Source organism: Penicillium nucicola (genome assembly GCF_028828085.1).
Source record: "Penicillium nucicola strain IBT 29836 chromosome Unknown utg000002l, whole genome shotgun sequence".
Classification (NCBI taxonomy): Eukaryota; Fungi; Ascomycota; class Eurotiomycetes; order Eurotiales; family Aspergillaceae; genus Penicillium; species Penicillium nucicola.
In genome coordinates this window covers 1,180,262-1,194,864 of record NW_026643126.1, presented here as the reverse complement: position 1 = coordinate 1,194,864, position 14,603 = coordinate 1,180,262, and the positions used below count along the sequence as shown (strand labels likewise).

The 14,603-nt window shown below is 48.5% G+C and overlaps 6 protein-coding genes across 6 annotated transcripts; 3 read left to right on the top strand and 3 right to left on the bottom strand.

The window, feature by feature from the left end:
• Nucleotides 1–2,872: 2,872 nt before the first annotated feature.
• zpr1 (zinc finger-containing protein ZPR1) lies at nt 2,873–4,484 on the top strand (the record flags this gene model as incomplete). The annotated part of the gene is made up of 5 exons (XM_057124639.1): nt 2,873–3,010; nt 3,061–3,111; nt 3,164–3,391; nt 3,447–3,831; nt 3,892–4,484. The coding sequence occupies 5 exons, from the start codon at nt 2,873–2,875 to the stop codon at nt 4,482–4,484; spliced, it is 1,395 nt and encodes a 464-aa protein (XP_056986798.1).
• A 1,003-nt stretch (nt 4,485–5,487) lies between these two features.
• Nucleotides 5,488–6,199, bottom strand: cyp5 (uncharacterized protein; the record flags this gene model as incomplete). Its single annotated transcript, XM_057124638.1, has 2 exons — nt 5,488–6,105; nt 6,188–6,199. The coding sequence occupies 2 exons, from the start codon at nt 6,197–6,199 to the stop codon at nt 5,488–5,490; spliced, it is 630 nt and encodes a 209-aa protein (XP_056986797.1).
• Nucleotides 6,200–6,479: 280 nt separating this feature from the next.
• Nucleotides 6,480–7,902, top strand: N7511_002212 (uncharacterized protein; the record flags this gene model as incomplete). Its single annotated transcript, XM_057124637.1, has 2 exons — nt 6,480–6,664; nt 6,732–7,902. The coding sequence occupies 2 exons, from the start codon at nt 6,480–6,482 to the stop codon at nt 7,900–7,902; spliced, it is 1,356 nt and encodes a 451-aa protein (XP_056986796.1).
• A 297-nt stretch (nt 7,903–8,199) lies between these two features.
• N7511_002211 (queuosine 5'-phosphate N-glycosylase/hydrolase) lies at nt 8,200–9,639 on the bottom strand (the record flags this gene model as incomplete). Its single annotated transcript, XM_057124636.1, has 4 exons — nt 8,200–8,615; nt 8,673–8,904; nt 8,959–9,113; nt 9,168–9,639. 4 exons carry the CDS (start codon nt 9,637–9,639, stop codon nt 8,200–8,202), a joined length of 1,275 nt encoding a protein of 424 aa, XP_056986795.1.
• Nucleotides 9,640–10,616: 977 nt separating this feature from the next.
• Nucleotides 10,617–13,136, top strand: N7511_002210 (E1 ubiquitin-activating protein ubaB; the record flags this gene model as incomplete). The annotated part of the gene is made up of 9 exons (XM_057124635.1): nt 10,617–10,676; nt 10,762–10,932; nt 11,071–11,307; nt 11,372–11,496; nt 11,547–11,942; nt 12,001–12,176; nt 12,233–12,345; nt 12,402–12,760; nt 12,821–13,136. 9 exons carry the CDS (start codon nt 10,617–10,619, stop codon nt 13,134–13,136), a joined length of 1,953 nt encoding a protein of 650 aa, XP_056986794.1.
• A 333-nt stretch (nt 13,137–13,469) lies between these two features.
• Nucleotides 13,470–14,417, bottom strand: N7511_002209 (SDR family NAD(P)-dependent oxidoreductase; the record flags this gene model as incomplete). The annotated part of the gene is made up of 3 exons (XM_057124634.1): nt 13,470–13,627; nt 13,679–14,069; nt 14,127–14,417. 3 exons carry the CDS (start codon nt 14,415–14,417, stop codon nt 13,470–13,472), a joined length of 840 nt encoding a protein of 279 aa, XP_056986793.1.
• Nucleotides 14,418–14,603: the final 186 nt, after the last annotated feature.

The window sequence follows — 14,603 nt, the reverse complement described above, 5'->3', positions numbered from 1 at the left end:
GATATCAAGAATTGAATGAATAATCCAAAGGCAACGGAAGGTCTTGGCATTTTTCATCGATGACGTAAGCAGGGTTCCGCGATGATCACGTGGTGAGTGTGTCAGTCCCGTGACCGCCCGTCACGCATCTCCCTATCACCGCGTTGATAGCGCGTCAACGAACTCCACTTCTGTTGTGTACCTTTGTTGTCAACCACCTCATTCTCCAACAGATTTCTTGAACAGCGGTTGCAATTCCTCGATTATCATGGATCTTACTCTTTCTTTAACTTTCATTGGACCCATTCTTCGTCTCAACGTGTCTGAGTTACGCTACTGTCTGTTTCCTGGATGTGAAGCCAATCAACTCTCTTGCCTCGCAAGGCACCCATGTACAAGTTTACCCTTCCCGATCTTCAATTCTAGCCTGCTGCCTTTGATGGCAACCTGTTGCATCAGTTTCGTTCTTGACGTACGAAACAGCTTCGGGGCAGAATATATTGGAGTCAAACCCTAAGCCCTTCTTGGTTCGATGTCCCATGGACACAAGTCTCACGGAATGTGCATGCCGGATAATACGATTAGCTGAAACAGACTGTGATGGTCCGATTAGGTGAAAGGGATTCGATTTGTCCAGAGCCTCCGGGCACAAAAGACCGTTCACTATGCGTTCGTTCTCGAAGAGAATACGCGTCAGTTAACCAATGCTGGACGCTGCATGCCGGTCACGAATGGATGGTCACCTATGCATCGGAATACCGCTCAGCTAGGAGAGAACACGGGTGAAACATGTCGGGTACTTCGGTATCAGATGTCACCTTGAGGAACAACCACGACAGCTGAAACGGATAGCAACTGAATGCAACATTCAAAACTCGAATTCCTAGGGCATCAACTAGCTTGGATCCGAGATTCTGAGCCTAGAACACAGCCCGTCCTTACGCACAGTCATAGTGTCAACCATATCAGAACGATCCACTCGTCGGAATTAACTTTCATCTCCCTGAAACTCACCCAGGTGTCTTTCACAGTTAAAGTCATAGCGAGGTCGTTGTTTTATGATGCCTATGATTCTTTGATGTTATCTGCCCAGAGCACATCGAAGTTGGACAGTTGTCTTGTTCCAGTTGGCAAAGTTTCTCCCCAAGAAAGCTTGGTGTTTTTCGGTCTTGTTTGCCTGTGGTTTTTTTGTGATTCTGCTCACACCAACTGTCTGTTTCTGCACATGATTCCCATATCAAGATTCCTGGGGATCTTGCCCCGTGTTCCACCTCTTGGTCCCTGTTTTTCCTCCGCCACATGGCAGCTAGGCACCACGGATCACAGCAACCGCAAGATTCGTCTCTGTCAGAAGATCCCGACCGACCGTGTTAACCATCTCTTCGCAAAGCAGTTTGCAAATAGATTGATGGGCGCCGACTTCAACAACTCACCGTTGTCCTTCCCTCGGGAAGAAGGAAGCGATTTTTCAGGATGTTCTTTGTCTGCTTCATATCATGCCCTCCTACTACACCTTCGGGTGGCCTCGGAGAGGAAACAAAAACCTGTCCCAAAGGGTACTGTACTACACACGAGAGAGTCGGCTTCATATTCTTGCAACGGCAATGGCGAAAACGAGGGCAAATCGAACAAGATTGTGGAGATGGAAGTTGCTGAGTGGGCTCTAGTTGAGGTTATTGTTTCATCGCTGACTTCACTTGACGTTGTGAGAGGTGCGTGGGTCTTCGTGGGTCTGTGGGCTCTGTTCGTTTGGCTTTTTCTGGTCACCAGACATTCCTCAACTTTCATTTAGCGCCTTCATTTGATGCCTTTCCTGTGATTTGGTTGATCGCGGTTGTTTCTGTGGGAGAATGCTTGAGTCCACGCTTTGAACGCCTGATCATATCAGCCCATCTTTCCGATTACCACGCCGGCGATGCTCTTGGCCAGTTTCAATGTGTATGCGCCATGCAGTGAGTGTTGTGGGACCTCTCCTGAGTGAGGCTCAAAGCTTTGGCTTGTCCACGATGTTCTTCTGTTGCTACATGTTCCCGGTTGAGGCTCGCTAGTGTTGTGCAATTGGAGTGAACTGACAAGCGACGAGTGCGGAGTTGGGGGTCCTTCTACTATCAAGAAAGTTCCGTATTGTCTCCGATGATCAGGTTTTTGGCCACTGTTGTCTCTATAACAATATGGGAGCAGAATGTTTCTGGACTGGTGATAGCTGACGAACTGCCGTTTCCTCTGCCTCGGTAGTTGAAACGGCCAATTTTTTTCTTCTATAAGTATCCCCTCTGTCATGGTTTTGACACTGCTAACTACCCAGAAGGTGGGAGATGGGGATTTCAAGTTGACACCCGATATAACTACGTCATCAAAAACACTCGAAGGATCTATCCGAGTTCAACGGTCACGCTCGCATCAGACATTCCTGGGATTGGCTTCCATTTCACTGTTGCTGTTCCTTTCCTCGACCTCAACTTCTATAATAAATGAAGAATCGCCTGGCCACTCTAGTTGTGGTCCTCTGGTTTAATCAAACCCTCGTGGAGCCCTGCATGGATTACTTGAGCCATTTTCGTAAGTTCTGTATCTACATCGAACTCGGTTCTTTGTATATGACTACGCTCTTAACTTAGAGCTAGCTTGGATAGACAGACGCTACATTCAGTTGTTCGGATCAATGGAGCTGTATAAGATGCCTGTTGAGAATAGACCCCGGGCCAGGATGCATAAAAGTTGGGATTATGTAATCACATTTGTCAGCTGCATCTGCCCCTCCGCATAAGCCCCGCGCAGAACAGGAAGGAATGTTCCCGTGGCTCCGATAATTTTTTTGCGATAAGAATATTCTTGCTTCACAACTTTGTTGGCCATTCACTTTCTTCCAATTTCTATTACTCCAAATATCATCATGGTTGATAAGGCTGATAACGATGCGCTCGAGGCGCAATTTGAGTCGCAATTCCAGAAGCCTGGCGATCTCGTCGAGCGCGACGATGACACTGGCCTCATGCAGGTTGAGAGTCTCTGCATGAACTGCCACGAGAACGTACGTTACCTTCTACGATTCCAACCAGAGTCTTAAACTAACTTCTACAGGGAATTACTCGCCTTTTGCTCATCAGAATCCCTTACATCAGCGACTGTATTGTGAGTCCAAATACCCTCGTCGATCGGATCGCGCATACTGATATACCCATAGCTTGAGAGCTTCAATTGTGAACACTGCAACTTCTCCGACAACAGCATCAAGTCTGCTGGTGAAATCCAGCAACGCGGTTCCAAGTACACCTTGGTGGTCGAGAATGAGCAAGATCTTGCTCGTCAGGTTGTCCGCAGCGACTTCTCTACCTTCACCGTCAGCATCACCAACGATATTGAGCTGCCCCGTGGCAAGGGTCAGTTGACCAACGTCGAGGGTATGATCCAGGTTTGTATACCCCATGTTTCAGTCTTCGATATATATTCTAACTTGGAATCAAAAGCAAATCCACGAAGGATTGTCAGGAGAGCAGGAACTCCGCAAGGAGCAAGCCCCGGAGCTGCATGATGCCCTTGTTCCCATTATCGCGCGTCTGAAACAGATCTTGGATCGCGATGGCGCCTTCCCCTTCACCGTCTCGCTGGATGATCCCACTGGCAACTCGTGGATCGCGCCCAACACCGCCGATCGTGGCCTCAAGTACAAGCGCCAGGAATACCCTCGTACCCATGAACAGAACGAGGAGCTTGGTATCTCCAACGATGCGGCCGCTGTTGCCGCCGAAAACCCTGAAGTGGATGCTGGAAACCCCGATGACCTCGACATTGTCGACGGTCAGGTCTACACCTTGCCCGCCGAATGCCCCGGTTGCACTAAGCCCTGTGAAGGTACGCATCCAAGTTGACCCATTCTCGCCATCAGATTCACTAATTTTCTTTGTTATATAGTTCGCATCAAGAAGATCTACATTCCCCACTTCAAGGACGTTATGATTTTCGCCACTCACTGTTCTCACTGCGCTTTCCGCAGCAGTGATGTCAAGACCGGCGGCGAAGTTCCCGAGAAGGGCAAGCGCATCACTCTTCAGGTGAACAACATCGTTGATCTGTCTCGTGATATCCTCAAGTCCGACACTTGCGCGCTCCGCAGTGAGGAGCTGGACCTTTCCGTTGAGCCTGGTACTCTGGGTGGTCGTTTCACCACTGTTGAGGGTATTCTCACTGAGGTGAAGGACCAGTTGGAGGGCAACGTCATGGACACCGTCAACGGTGGTGGAGATTCCATGCCTTCCGACGACAAGGTCAAGTGGGAGCGCTTCTTCGATCGTCTCGATCAGGCCATCAAGGGCGACCTCAAGTTCGTCATCACTCTCGAGGATCCCATGGCCAACAGCTACGTCCAGGATCTCTGCTCGCCCGCTGCCGACCCTCAGATCACCACCGAGGAGTACACTCGTACTGCCGAGGAGGAAGACGATCTCGGTCTGACTGATATGAAGACTGAGGGCTATGAGCAGGATGAGGAGGAGAAGAAGGAGTAAATGAAGATACCACTTCTCGCATGCTTTCTTTCTTTCCGATGATGATTTATATCCATTTCATGATACATGAGACGCTTTTCCTTCCTTTTGGATTCCTTGCATAACGGCGTCTGCGACATGTTTTTCTCTGCTTTGAATGTTAAGATATCAGGTGATGGTTCCTTAATGTGTCACGTTACAAAAGTCATTTAAAAATTTTGGTCATCTTTCGTTGTAATTAGTAAATTCAGACTCCTCAAAAGATGTTGATTTCTTCATAATTGCATAGATGAAAAACATTCCTTGCTGATTGGGTATGTCGAAATTGCGGCCAGTTGTGGTTGAAGACATCCTTATTCACTTGTCATTAGGTCTCACTGAATTTTTTACATAAACTTTGGTATCAAGCGGCTCCATATTGATATACAAGGCCGACGGATTTTCTTTTTCGTTTATAGTTACTGCGGAAGGTGCTCTCTCTCAAAGGCCGTTCGAGGGAGTGTTGCTCGAGGTCATCGTGGGTCTAACCTCAACCTATAAGTTATTGATGGAGGCTGCGATTTGACCTTGTGAACGGGAGTTTGTATTTGATTCTCCATGTAAATTACCAGACTTGTGACCAAGAAGAGGGAGAATAAGAAGTTTGACCGCTATTCAATATCATTTGTCGCTATCCTCGCGGTATTTGTAGAGTGTATCTTCGCCCTAACCTCTGCGGATTGTTCTGATTCAAGGTATTCGCTCATAATTTTGACCCAACCCCACTGTATACCCAGGATCAGAGGTTACTGTACGGTGGGCCATGCTTAGCATGATCTCAGATCACCACTTGAAGCTTTTCTGGAAAGCTACCGGAGAAGACACCGGGGCTGGAAATAGGACCACAGGACCGGTTTTCGAGTGCTTAATTATCGCACGAAGAGGAGTATTGTAGCGATTCCAGCTTCAGGTTGAGGATGTGTGTCCATGTATGTCACTGTTCATGAGACCTGGACTTCAAATGCCACGTGTGGCATCGACCATTTCACTTCGCAAACGGGTTGGCATGGATCGTAACACGGTTGATCCGGAACTCTTCAAAATCATCACCCTCTTTCGGCTGAGAGACCTTGCCTTTCTTGTCAACCTTGACGTTTGCCTTCTCGAGCTTCGTGAGTACATCCCCACCTTCATCCCGCGGGCTCAAATTCAATACTTTCCCAAATACAGTGCTGGCACCATCCAGATGAGGGGCTGGCACGAATGAAATAAAAAATTGACTGCCATTGATTGTTGCACCGGTTGCGCCCTGGGATCCTGGCGCAGTTCCGTCTTTCACAGGGCGAGATGCCATGGACAATATGCCTCGTGCATTGTGGCGTAGTGAAGGAAGGTGTATTTCTTGGTTCATTGCTGATGGGTGATAAATTGATGTGCCGCCTTTTGGAATGTCAAAATCGAGCATGGGTTTGGTGGAGTCTTGCTGTTTTGCGGCTGGGCCGAGGGATATGTCTCCGCCCTGGATCATGAATCCCGGGATCAAGCGATGGAAGGGTGTATCGTTGTATGCGCCGCACGCGCAAAGGGCAAGGAAGTTCTCCGCGGTTTGGGGGACAGCTTCGCAGAAAAGCTCGACCTTCAGGTCGCCTTGGGTTGTATGCAACTGTGCAAGTCGGTCAGCGCCAGAACCAGCAAAATGGGCGACTATAGACACATCTCAAAGTTTAAATAGTTTGCAAACTTACAGTGACAGACATCTTTGAGGAAATCGAACAGCTCGAGCGTGGATGAGAAGCAAAATTGACTAGATGCGGCGTCAAGATCCCCGGCCGATATGGCGATGAGTCAGCATTTTCTTATCGATGCGCCGGCGCCGATGTTTATTGTCAGTTTGATCCCTTCTGTTCCTGCGAATCGGTCCTCCAAACATTCGATAGCTCTAAACCTCCCAGCAAGCCATAAACTACTACCTCTCGTCCCTCGCCTCTCTCGTCACACACCACTAGCGCTCAACTCCAACCTGCATATCACTCGACAATGAACAACCGGCCGGTTGAGCAGGCCCTTGGCATATTGGTGCCGACACATGCCAATGACTTACCTCAAGAGCTTCTCAGCTATGCAATGTCCCTGGTTGCGCAATCTCGTAGCTTCTCGAGCAGTTTGAAGCCCGAAGAGGAAATTGCACGTCCCTACGCTTGTGCGGAAATCGCTTGCAGAAGGTATTTCAAGTTCACTCACTCTCCATTTGACAATGGGGCACTAATTGATTTTGTTCCATACCTATAGATTAAGCAAAACTCTCAAACTTCCCCCATTATTGGGACATGCGCCATGCCCCCCACGCATCTACAAGAAGCTTTATACATATCTCGATCGATCCCTAACGGCCAGCTCCGCAGGCCTCAAGCGCTCAGCAAGTGGTTCGGCCCCAGGAACACCAACCCGTGCAGGCTCGAGCCAGACAACGCCAACGAAAGGGGCGGCAATGATGAACAGTCCAACAAAGATGGTGGCACCAACACCTCGAGGACTACAGCATTCACCGTCGAAGTCTACACCCCTTAAGAGAAGCATGAGTACAGCAAACAACCTTGGCAGTCCCTCGAAGTTGGCAAGGAAGTCTTCAGCCAACCGGCCTATGGATCTTACTGGGCCGACCAGCATTCCAGATGCCCCAGCCTGGGCTATGACTGCCGTTCGAACTGTGTGCAAGATTCTGTCTACTCCCGCACCACGTACAAACTCATGGTCACGACCGCCTATCTCAAGGACTTTGCCTCCACATATCTTTTCTGGTGTCTCCTCCATCCTTTATCTTACCTCGAGCATGTCCAATGATGAAGAAGGATGGGACGTGGAGTCACTGGACTTTTTGGAGCCCATTGTGTCCATTCAGGCTTCTGACAAAGATGATGATTTCAGAGAGCTGGTGTATGCAATGGTTGTTGCCGTTTACTTCCTTGTCTTAGCTCGGCGCCGTAACCCCGGTCCTGATGAAGAGCAAGATGTTGAAGCACAGAAAATGGACAAGAAAACATTCATTGAGATGCGCCAGACGGCATTGAACAGCCTCGGACTCAAAGCTAATGACCGCAGACACCGCGATGATGTTGACCAGTGGATTGCTCTGATCATGGAACATGGGTGGGCAAATGGCCAAGAGTGGTTTGAGAACATTCCCTACGCCGGTCAGCTGTTCGGCGACGACGAGGAAGGCAAGTCCTATCAGGATATCGATGAGGAAGATGCTGCACTTAGAGGTGTCAAGTTGCCAAAGCGTTCAGCTGGTGGACAAGGGGCTCGTTCAAAAGCCGATTCTGCTCCCCGGGGTGGTCTTTTGCCTGGTCTCGGCACAATGATGCAGGACCGTGTCGACTGGCTAAGCGATGACCGCCAGGAGGACTTCGTAGAGTGGAAAGCGGATATTATGGCTCGCATTCAAGGGGCTGCTGCTTGATCGCATTTTGACTCCCCCAGATTGTTTTGATATGAAGGAGGCGCAGGCTGTTCGATTAATTGATACCCTAGAATGACAGAATCAAAATATGCTTTTAGAATTGGCCATGCCTTGCTATGATCATGAAAATAATCTCGCCTTGATCTAACCAATCTAGACCCGATGATCGTAAAGTCTATGTCCTATGTCTAGATGCAGTCACTCTAGAGCAACCAAAATATTTCAAGCCACAGTGCTAAATATGCAACCCGAATCCATGCGCCAATAGCGCCAAAACCCAAGGCACAATACCCGAACTCAATACCAAATGCTTCTCGTCCGGTGGTGAGGAATGGACTCATTGTGCTCCGCCTCCAAGCTCTTCATAGTATCATACAAGAAGAAATCGATGAGAATGGCATTAATACCATAAGTCTTGCGCTTGCCAGTCTCAGCGACGGCCTTGTCTTCCGATTCCTCAGTCCCATCATCTACGTTTTCATTCGACCCAGGAAGGCTTTGAGTAGGGGCCTTCTTACCACCCATCTTGACCTCAGGGTGCCGTCTTTCGATCTCCCGCTTGATCAATTCCACGCACCAGATACTCATTCCTCGAAGCTCAATCTCCCAGTTCGATCCTGGCTCGATGGGTTTCCGATCACGGATGTGGCTGTCTAGCTTGGGAGCGTAGCGAATGCAATTTAGTTGATGGAGCATTTGAGGAATGCGGTAGTCTGGTATCCATGTCAGGTTTGTCTATCAGAAGAGGTTGTAAGGACAAAATAGCTTACCTGCAAACATGGTGATCTTGTCGATGTCGTGGAATTCACCAAAATCCTCGCCGTTAAAGCAGGCCCAGAGATCGGCAACCAGGATCTGAGCACGCTTATACAACCGGACTCTCTTTCCGTGGAAAATTGCCTCATCCCGGAAACAGGAGAAATTCTCGGTTAGGAGGTTTACTAGTCCTGCGGCCGAGAAGTTGGCGTTGTCAACGCAATTTGCGAAGCTGCCTCCGAAGTCCTGTGCGAGAGTCAGTATTGTTTCTCCTGGAGCATAGCTGCGTTGGGGACATACATCACAAAGGACTTCACCTGCTTCGCGTAGGCATTGCACACGCTGCTCAAACATGGGGATCTCTTCGTCTGTTGCTGACCGGAAGACATGCTTAAGCAGGTCCTCGGTACATTTTTCTTCATCGACCCAGAAATCAGGGGTTGTGATTGGAATATCTGCAATTTTCGATTAGACTTGGATTCATAAAGGGCCGTTTGCCAAAGACTGACCTTCGTCCAAAGCTCTCTGTAGAATCGCCACCAGGCTCCAATATCCCGTCCAGAGCTTTCCCCGATATTCAACACAGAAACGCTTAGGCTCTTCTTCCTCATCAGAAAAGAAACTGAAGTTTAACAAATCCATGGTGAAGATGAAATCAACCGTACTCTCATCCTTAGTCTGCGGGTGTAGTTCATGCTCCGACCAAGTCTGTGTAGAGTACTCTTTCTTCTGCATCATACGCCATATTGTTTCGGCGGCTTCCTTGACGAATTCGCGGCTCACTGCCACATCAATGGCATTGTCAAAGACATATTGCGCACCCTCCAGCACCCTCGTCTCTGGAGGAGCATTTTTGTTCTGTCCGCCACCTAATCCGAGATGCTGGCGGAGAAGCTCTACCAACTCAGGGTCTGCTTCATCATCGGAGTTCACTTCCACTTGCACAATTTTTTGAGCTGGCAATGGATCTCTTGAAGGCATGATATGTCACTTCCCGGGAGAAATTGACCCAATTAATACGGAGATCGGTAGCGACAAATGACCGAGATATGTCCTTTGTATCAAGTCAGGGGACTCTGCGGTGAGTCAACCACGCGATTACCGGAGATTTGAAGTCTACTCCAACAGGGTTGAATGGGAACTTTGTTGGATTGACGACTTATTGCTGGAATCCGAGTCTGACTGATTATGGAACAAACTTGAGTGATCTTTCCAAGTCTCTCTCGCCACACCGAAAATTCCACCCGATGGCTTTTGGATAGAGTCAAGATTAGGTAAGCAGGGGTAAATGGCCACTCGGATTTGGCCCTGAGATGTTTTTTATATGGAGAAGTGCATTGTTACTTTGATCCTATGGAAGTGTACTGCTGTTCTTGAATGTCAAAGACTAAAGGTCTTGCATGAGGCACTTGGCCATTTGCAATGCTAGAGCGAACCACTTGGCTCCGGACAGGGCTGTAGATCATGCAAGTATAAAATCAAACATTATTGTATTCGTCCATTTCGTAGATATGGACCGAATCACTGAATCTGTGAGACTAATATTCATCTCCCGGACGTCAACTCCAACTAGAAATGGATATTTCAGTGCTTTGGTGGACCTTCTGGAACAAGAATGGGAGATGCAAGGCGCCGGAGATGAATGGACCTAGAATGCAGAGACCTTCGCCAATTCACAATCACTGCTCACACAGGAGTATCTGACTGGGAATTGAAAGAAAAGGCGAAAAAAAAGAGACAAATCGTGTGGTGGTTTCCCCAGATTCGTGCCGTCATCAGCCTCAGATCGTCTCTCCAGTTCCAGTGTTTCCCTCCCAACTTTTACCTTCACTTGCTGCCTTGCGCTCATCACCTCTTTCACCTTTTTCTGCGTCTCTCTTTTCTCCTTCGCAACGCGACATGTTCCTTTGATCCATTACACATACCAGACTCAGATTACGATCACTCTCTGCTCGATCATGCAAGACAGCTCCGTGAAGCGGTCCCTCGGGGCGGACCTGACCACCTTGGTCAAGACAGTATGGACAGCCCCTGGCGCACAATACGTGTGATTCTCCACGTACTTTCGCGATTATCTGCTGACAGTCTCGTGTTTCCCTGTAGTCCCGGGTCCTGCTCGTCGGCGCCGGCGGCATCGGTTGTGAACTGCTCAAAAACCTCGTCCTGACCGGCTTTGGCGAGATTCACATTGTCGACCTGGATACAATCGACCTGAGCAATTTGAACCGTCAATTCCTCTTCCGTCACGAGCACATCAAAAAGTCCAAGGCTTTGGTACGTCTTATCGACCCTCCCCGCGTGATTGCGCCGCTCCCTTGCCAATCTCCCGGAATCCAACACCGCGTACTCACCTGAGGAGGGGGCTCCGGTGATAGAAGAATTGGCTTACTGAGATGTGAAACTGTCATCTAGGTCGCCAAGGAAGTTGCGCAAAAGTTCCGACCTAACGTTAAGCTCGAGGCTTACCACGCCAATATCATGGATAAGGAATTCAGCTTCGAGTGGTTTGAAAGTTTCGCCGTCGTTTTCAATGCGCTAGACAACATTGGCGCGCGGCGCCATGTGAACCGCATGTGTCTCGCGACAAATGTGCCGTTGATTGAGAGCGGTACTACAGGTTTCAATGGCCAGGTTCAGGTTATCCGCAAGGTGTGCAACAAATGCAGTTAATTCTCCGATAGATCTGGGCTTTACTCACATGATAATATACTAGGGCGAAACGGAGTGCTACGACTGCACCCCGAAAGGAGTACCGAAGACGTTTGCCATTTGCACCATTCGCAGCACACCCTCTCAGCCCATTCACTGCATCGTCTGGGCAAAGAGCTGGCTTCTTCCGTAAGACTAAACTACCGGTTCATCTCTTGTGGATACTGACTATTGAACAGGGAGCTATTTGGCAACGGCGAAGATGGAGCGACAGATATCCAAGCCGATGAGAACGCAGATAATGGTTTGTTACACCTGAACTTCCCTATTGAAAACCATACTAATTTCAAGCTAGCAAACGAGATCGCGGAACTGCGCAAGGAAGCATTCGATATGAAGGAGCTTCGAGAAGCCTTAGGAACTGACCAAGGATATCGAAAGGTTTTCCAAAAGATCTTTGGCAAGGACATCGACCGCCTGACGAATATGAGTGATATGTGGAAGATACGCCAGAAGCCTCAGTCCCTGGACTTTGAAGTCCTCGACCAAAAGCTCCCGTCTATTGATCCTGCTATTGCCACGGAAGACCAACCAATATGGACAGTTGAAGAGAATTTTGCTGTTTTCCGGGACAGGTACGAACTTACTTTGATCTGATCCAAACCGCCACACGGATATTAACTTGAACTATAGTTTCCATCGGCTGAGCAATCGTCTCAAGGAACTCCAGGCTGAGACGTCCGGCGGAGAGCCTCCAGTTCTTACGTTCGATAAAGATGATGTGGACACATTGGATTTCGTTGCAGCGACCGCGAATCTCCGAGCGACTGCCTTCCACATCGAAACAAAATCCAAATTCGACATCAAGCGTGAGTGGGCCTTGTCTTAGTTTACTCACTTAGGCCATAGCTAAAGAATCTTGCAGAAATGGCGGGCAACATTATCCCGGCCATTGCTACAACAAATGCGATGACGGCTGGACTTTGTGTACTTCAGTCATTCAAGGTGCTACAGCAGGATATGGTGCATGCCAAAACGGTAAGACTTCTCAACTCCTGCCACTCAACTCACAAGCTAATGAGTCCTATTGAAAGGTGTTCCTGGAGAGGTCTGGTGCTCGCGTCATCAACTCAGAGTCCTTGAATCCCCCAAATCCCGATTGCCCCTCTTGTTCGCTGCCTCAGATCCGAGTGGAAATCGATCCTAAAATGGCGACCGTGAAGGATCTAGTAGAAGGCATTCTTCAAAAGGAGTTGGGTTATACTGAAATATCCCTTGCTATTCTCGATGGCGCGCTCAATGAAGTAATCTACGACCTGGACTGTGAGGATAACATGGACAAGAAGTTGTCGCATTGGGGCATCGGAAAGGGCTCCTTGCTCACGGTGACGGATGACAGAATTGATGAAGATCAAGATCTGCGCGTGGACATCGAGATCCTTATAATTGAAAAGTAAGCTCATCAACCTTCAGCAACCATAACCCCTTGTCACATTTGCTGATTGACGCTCAGGCGCCTCCCTCTCGATGGTGCTATGGAGATCGATAACACCAAGCCTGCAAAGCTACAGAAGGTTATCGACATTCCCTTGCAACCCAAGCCTCAGAAATCTAATCCCGAGCCTGAACAATCCAATCCCGAACCTGAGCAATCCAGTCCCGAGCCTGCAGCATCTACCAATGGCGAGAGTGTCACTGGAAAGCGCAAGCGTGAGGGCTCAATTGACCTAGGGCAGCACAATGCCAAACGTATCGCCAGCACATCCGCTAACGAGCCTATCATTCTTGATGATGATGACGACGAAGGCGCCATCATAATTGGCGACTAGCTGTGGTGCCGGACTATCCACTAGACTTCGCAGTCATATCATGTTGTTGAGCTTGGTCTCTCGTTGTCAAGCCGGTGATTTTCTCAATTGTGTTTCACGATTTTCTTTTCTCATTTACTTCGGACACCCTGTACTATATGGCATAAAGGCGAATTTTCTTTGATCTACAGAAGAAGCAGTGTCCAAAACTTCCTTCTGGCGAACAAGCTTAGATACGGGCTGGAATACATTCTCGATGAACCATGACTTGTTGACATCTGTGTTGTTTCTCTCAATGCTGTGGACATTCCTTCAGATGTACCTTAGTGCCGATAGTAAACGGCTGCTGTCTAGCTAAACAGCGCTCAATCCACCATCGAGATTAAGCACACAATTATTGGCATACTCATTCTGCGCTAAGAAAACAGCAGCATCAGCGATCTCACGCGGATCTCCAAAACGATGGAGAGGAATGAGATCCTTGAGCCTGGTCATTTCTCCAGGTGTGAAATCTAAATCAAGATGAGCAAGTTCTCAAAGAAATAAGAATACCATCGACATACCTGCAATCATTGGTGTTTCAATATACCCCGGCACAATGGCATTCGACCGAATAACAATATGCTTCAGCGAAGCCGATGCTTCAACAGCCAGAGACCGGGTCAATCCGAGCAGACCTGCCTTGGAAGCTGCATATGGAACTGCACCAGTTCCACCCTTGAGGGCTAGCAAAGAGGAAACATTAATAATGCACTTTGATGGTCTTTTTCCGGCAGCTGGATCATTTCGATTGCGCATCCGGCTGCGGATCGAAGCGCGAATTAATGCTCTTGACGTGATCATTGCGCCTTCAAGGTTTGTACGCAACGTCTTGGAGATATCATCTAGCTCACATCTGGGTAGGATGTTTGAGATGGAAATTCCGGCTGCGTTGACCAGAATATCGACATTTGCCTGGATTCGAGTAGCAGTCAGATGTATGAAATTGAAATTGATTTGCATTCTACATACCATTTCTTTCTCAAGGTCTCGCATCCATGATCCAACCTCTGCAACATCTCCGACAAGAATACGGATATTTTCGGGTGTGCTTGGTTGCATGTCTTCCTCTGGGGCACGTGTTGCAACTGTACCATTGCTTTCTTCTAGGCTAGATGATTCACCGGTCAAGAAAGCTAGTCTTGAGGCTGCTTGTTCGAGTCGAGTTTGAGATCTTCCCACTAGGACTATTGACGATGCCCCTTCCTGTAGAAATCTTTCGGCGATAGCAAAACCAATTCCTGATGTTCCGCCTGTGATCATGCATGTTCGACCAGCTAGTCGGTTTGAAGACTGGAATTGGACGTTGTTATTATTGTAATTTGTTCGCGATGATGAGAAGAGTCGCTTAGTTGATCTGGGATGGATATGACGTCGTGCTTGTTGACTGAGGCACCCAGTGCTGCGCAGGTATATATTTCCAGGTGAAATACCAATGGGCGATGCCAT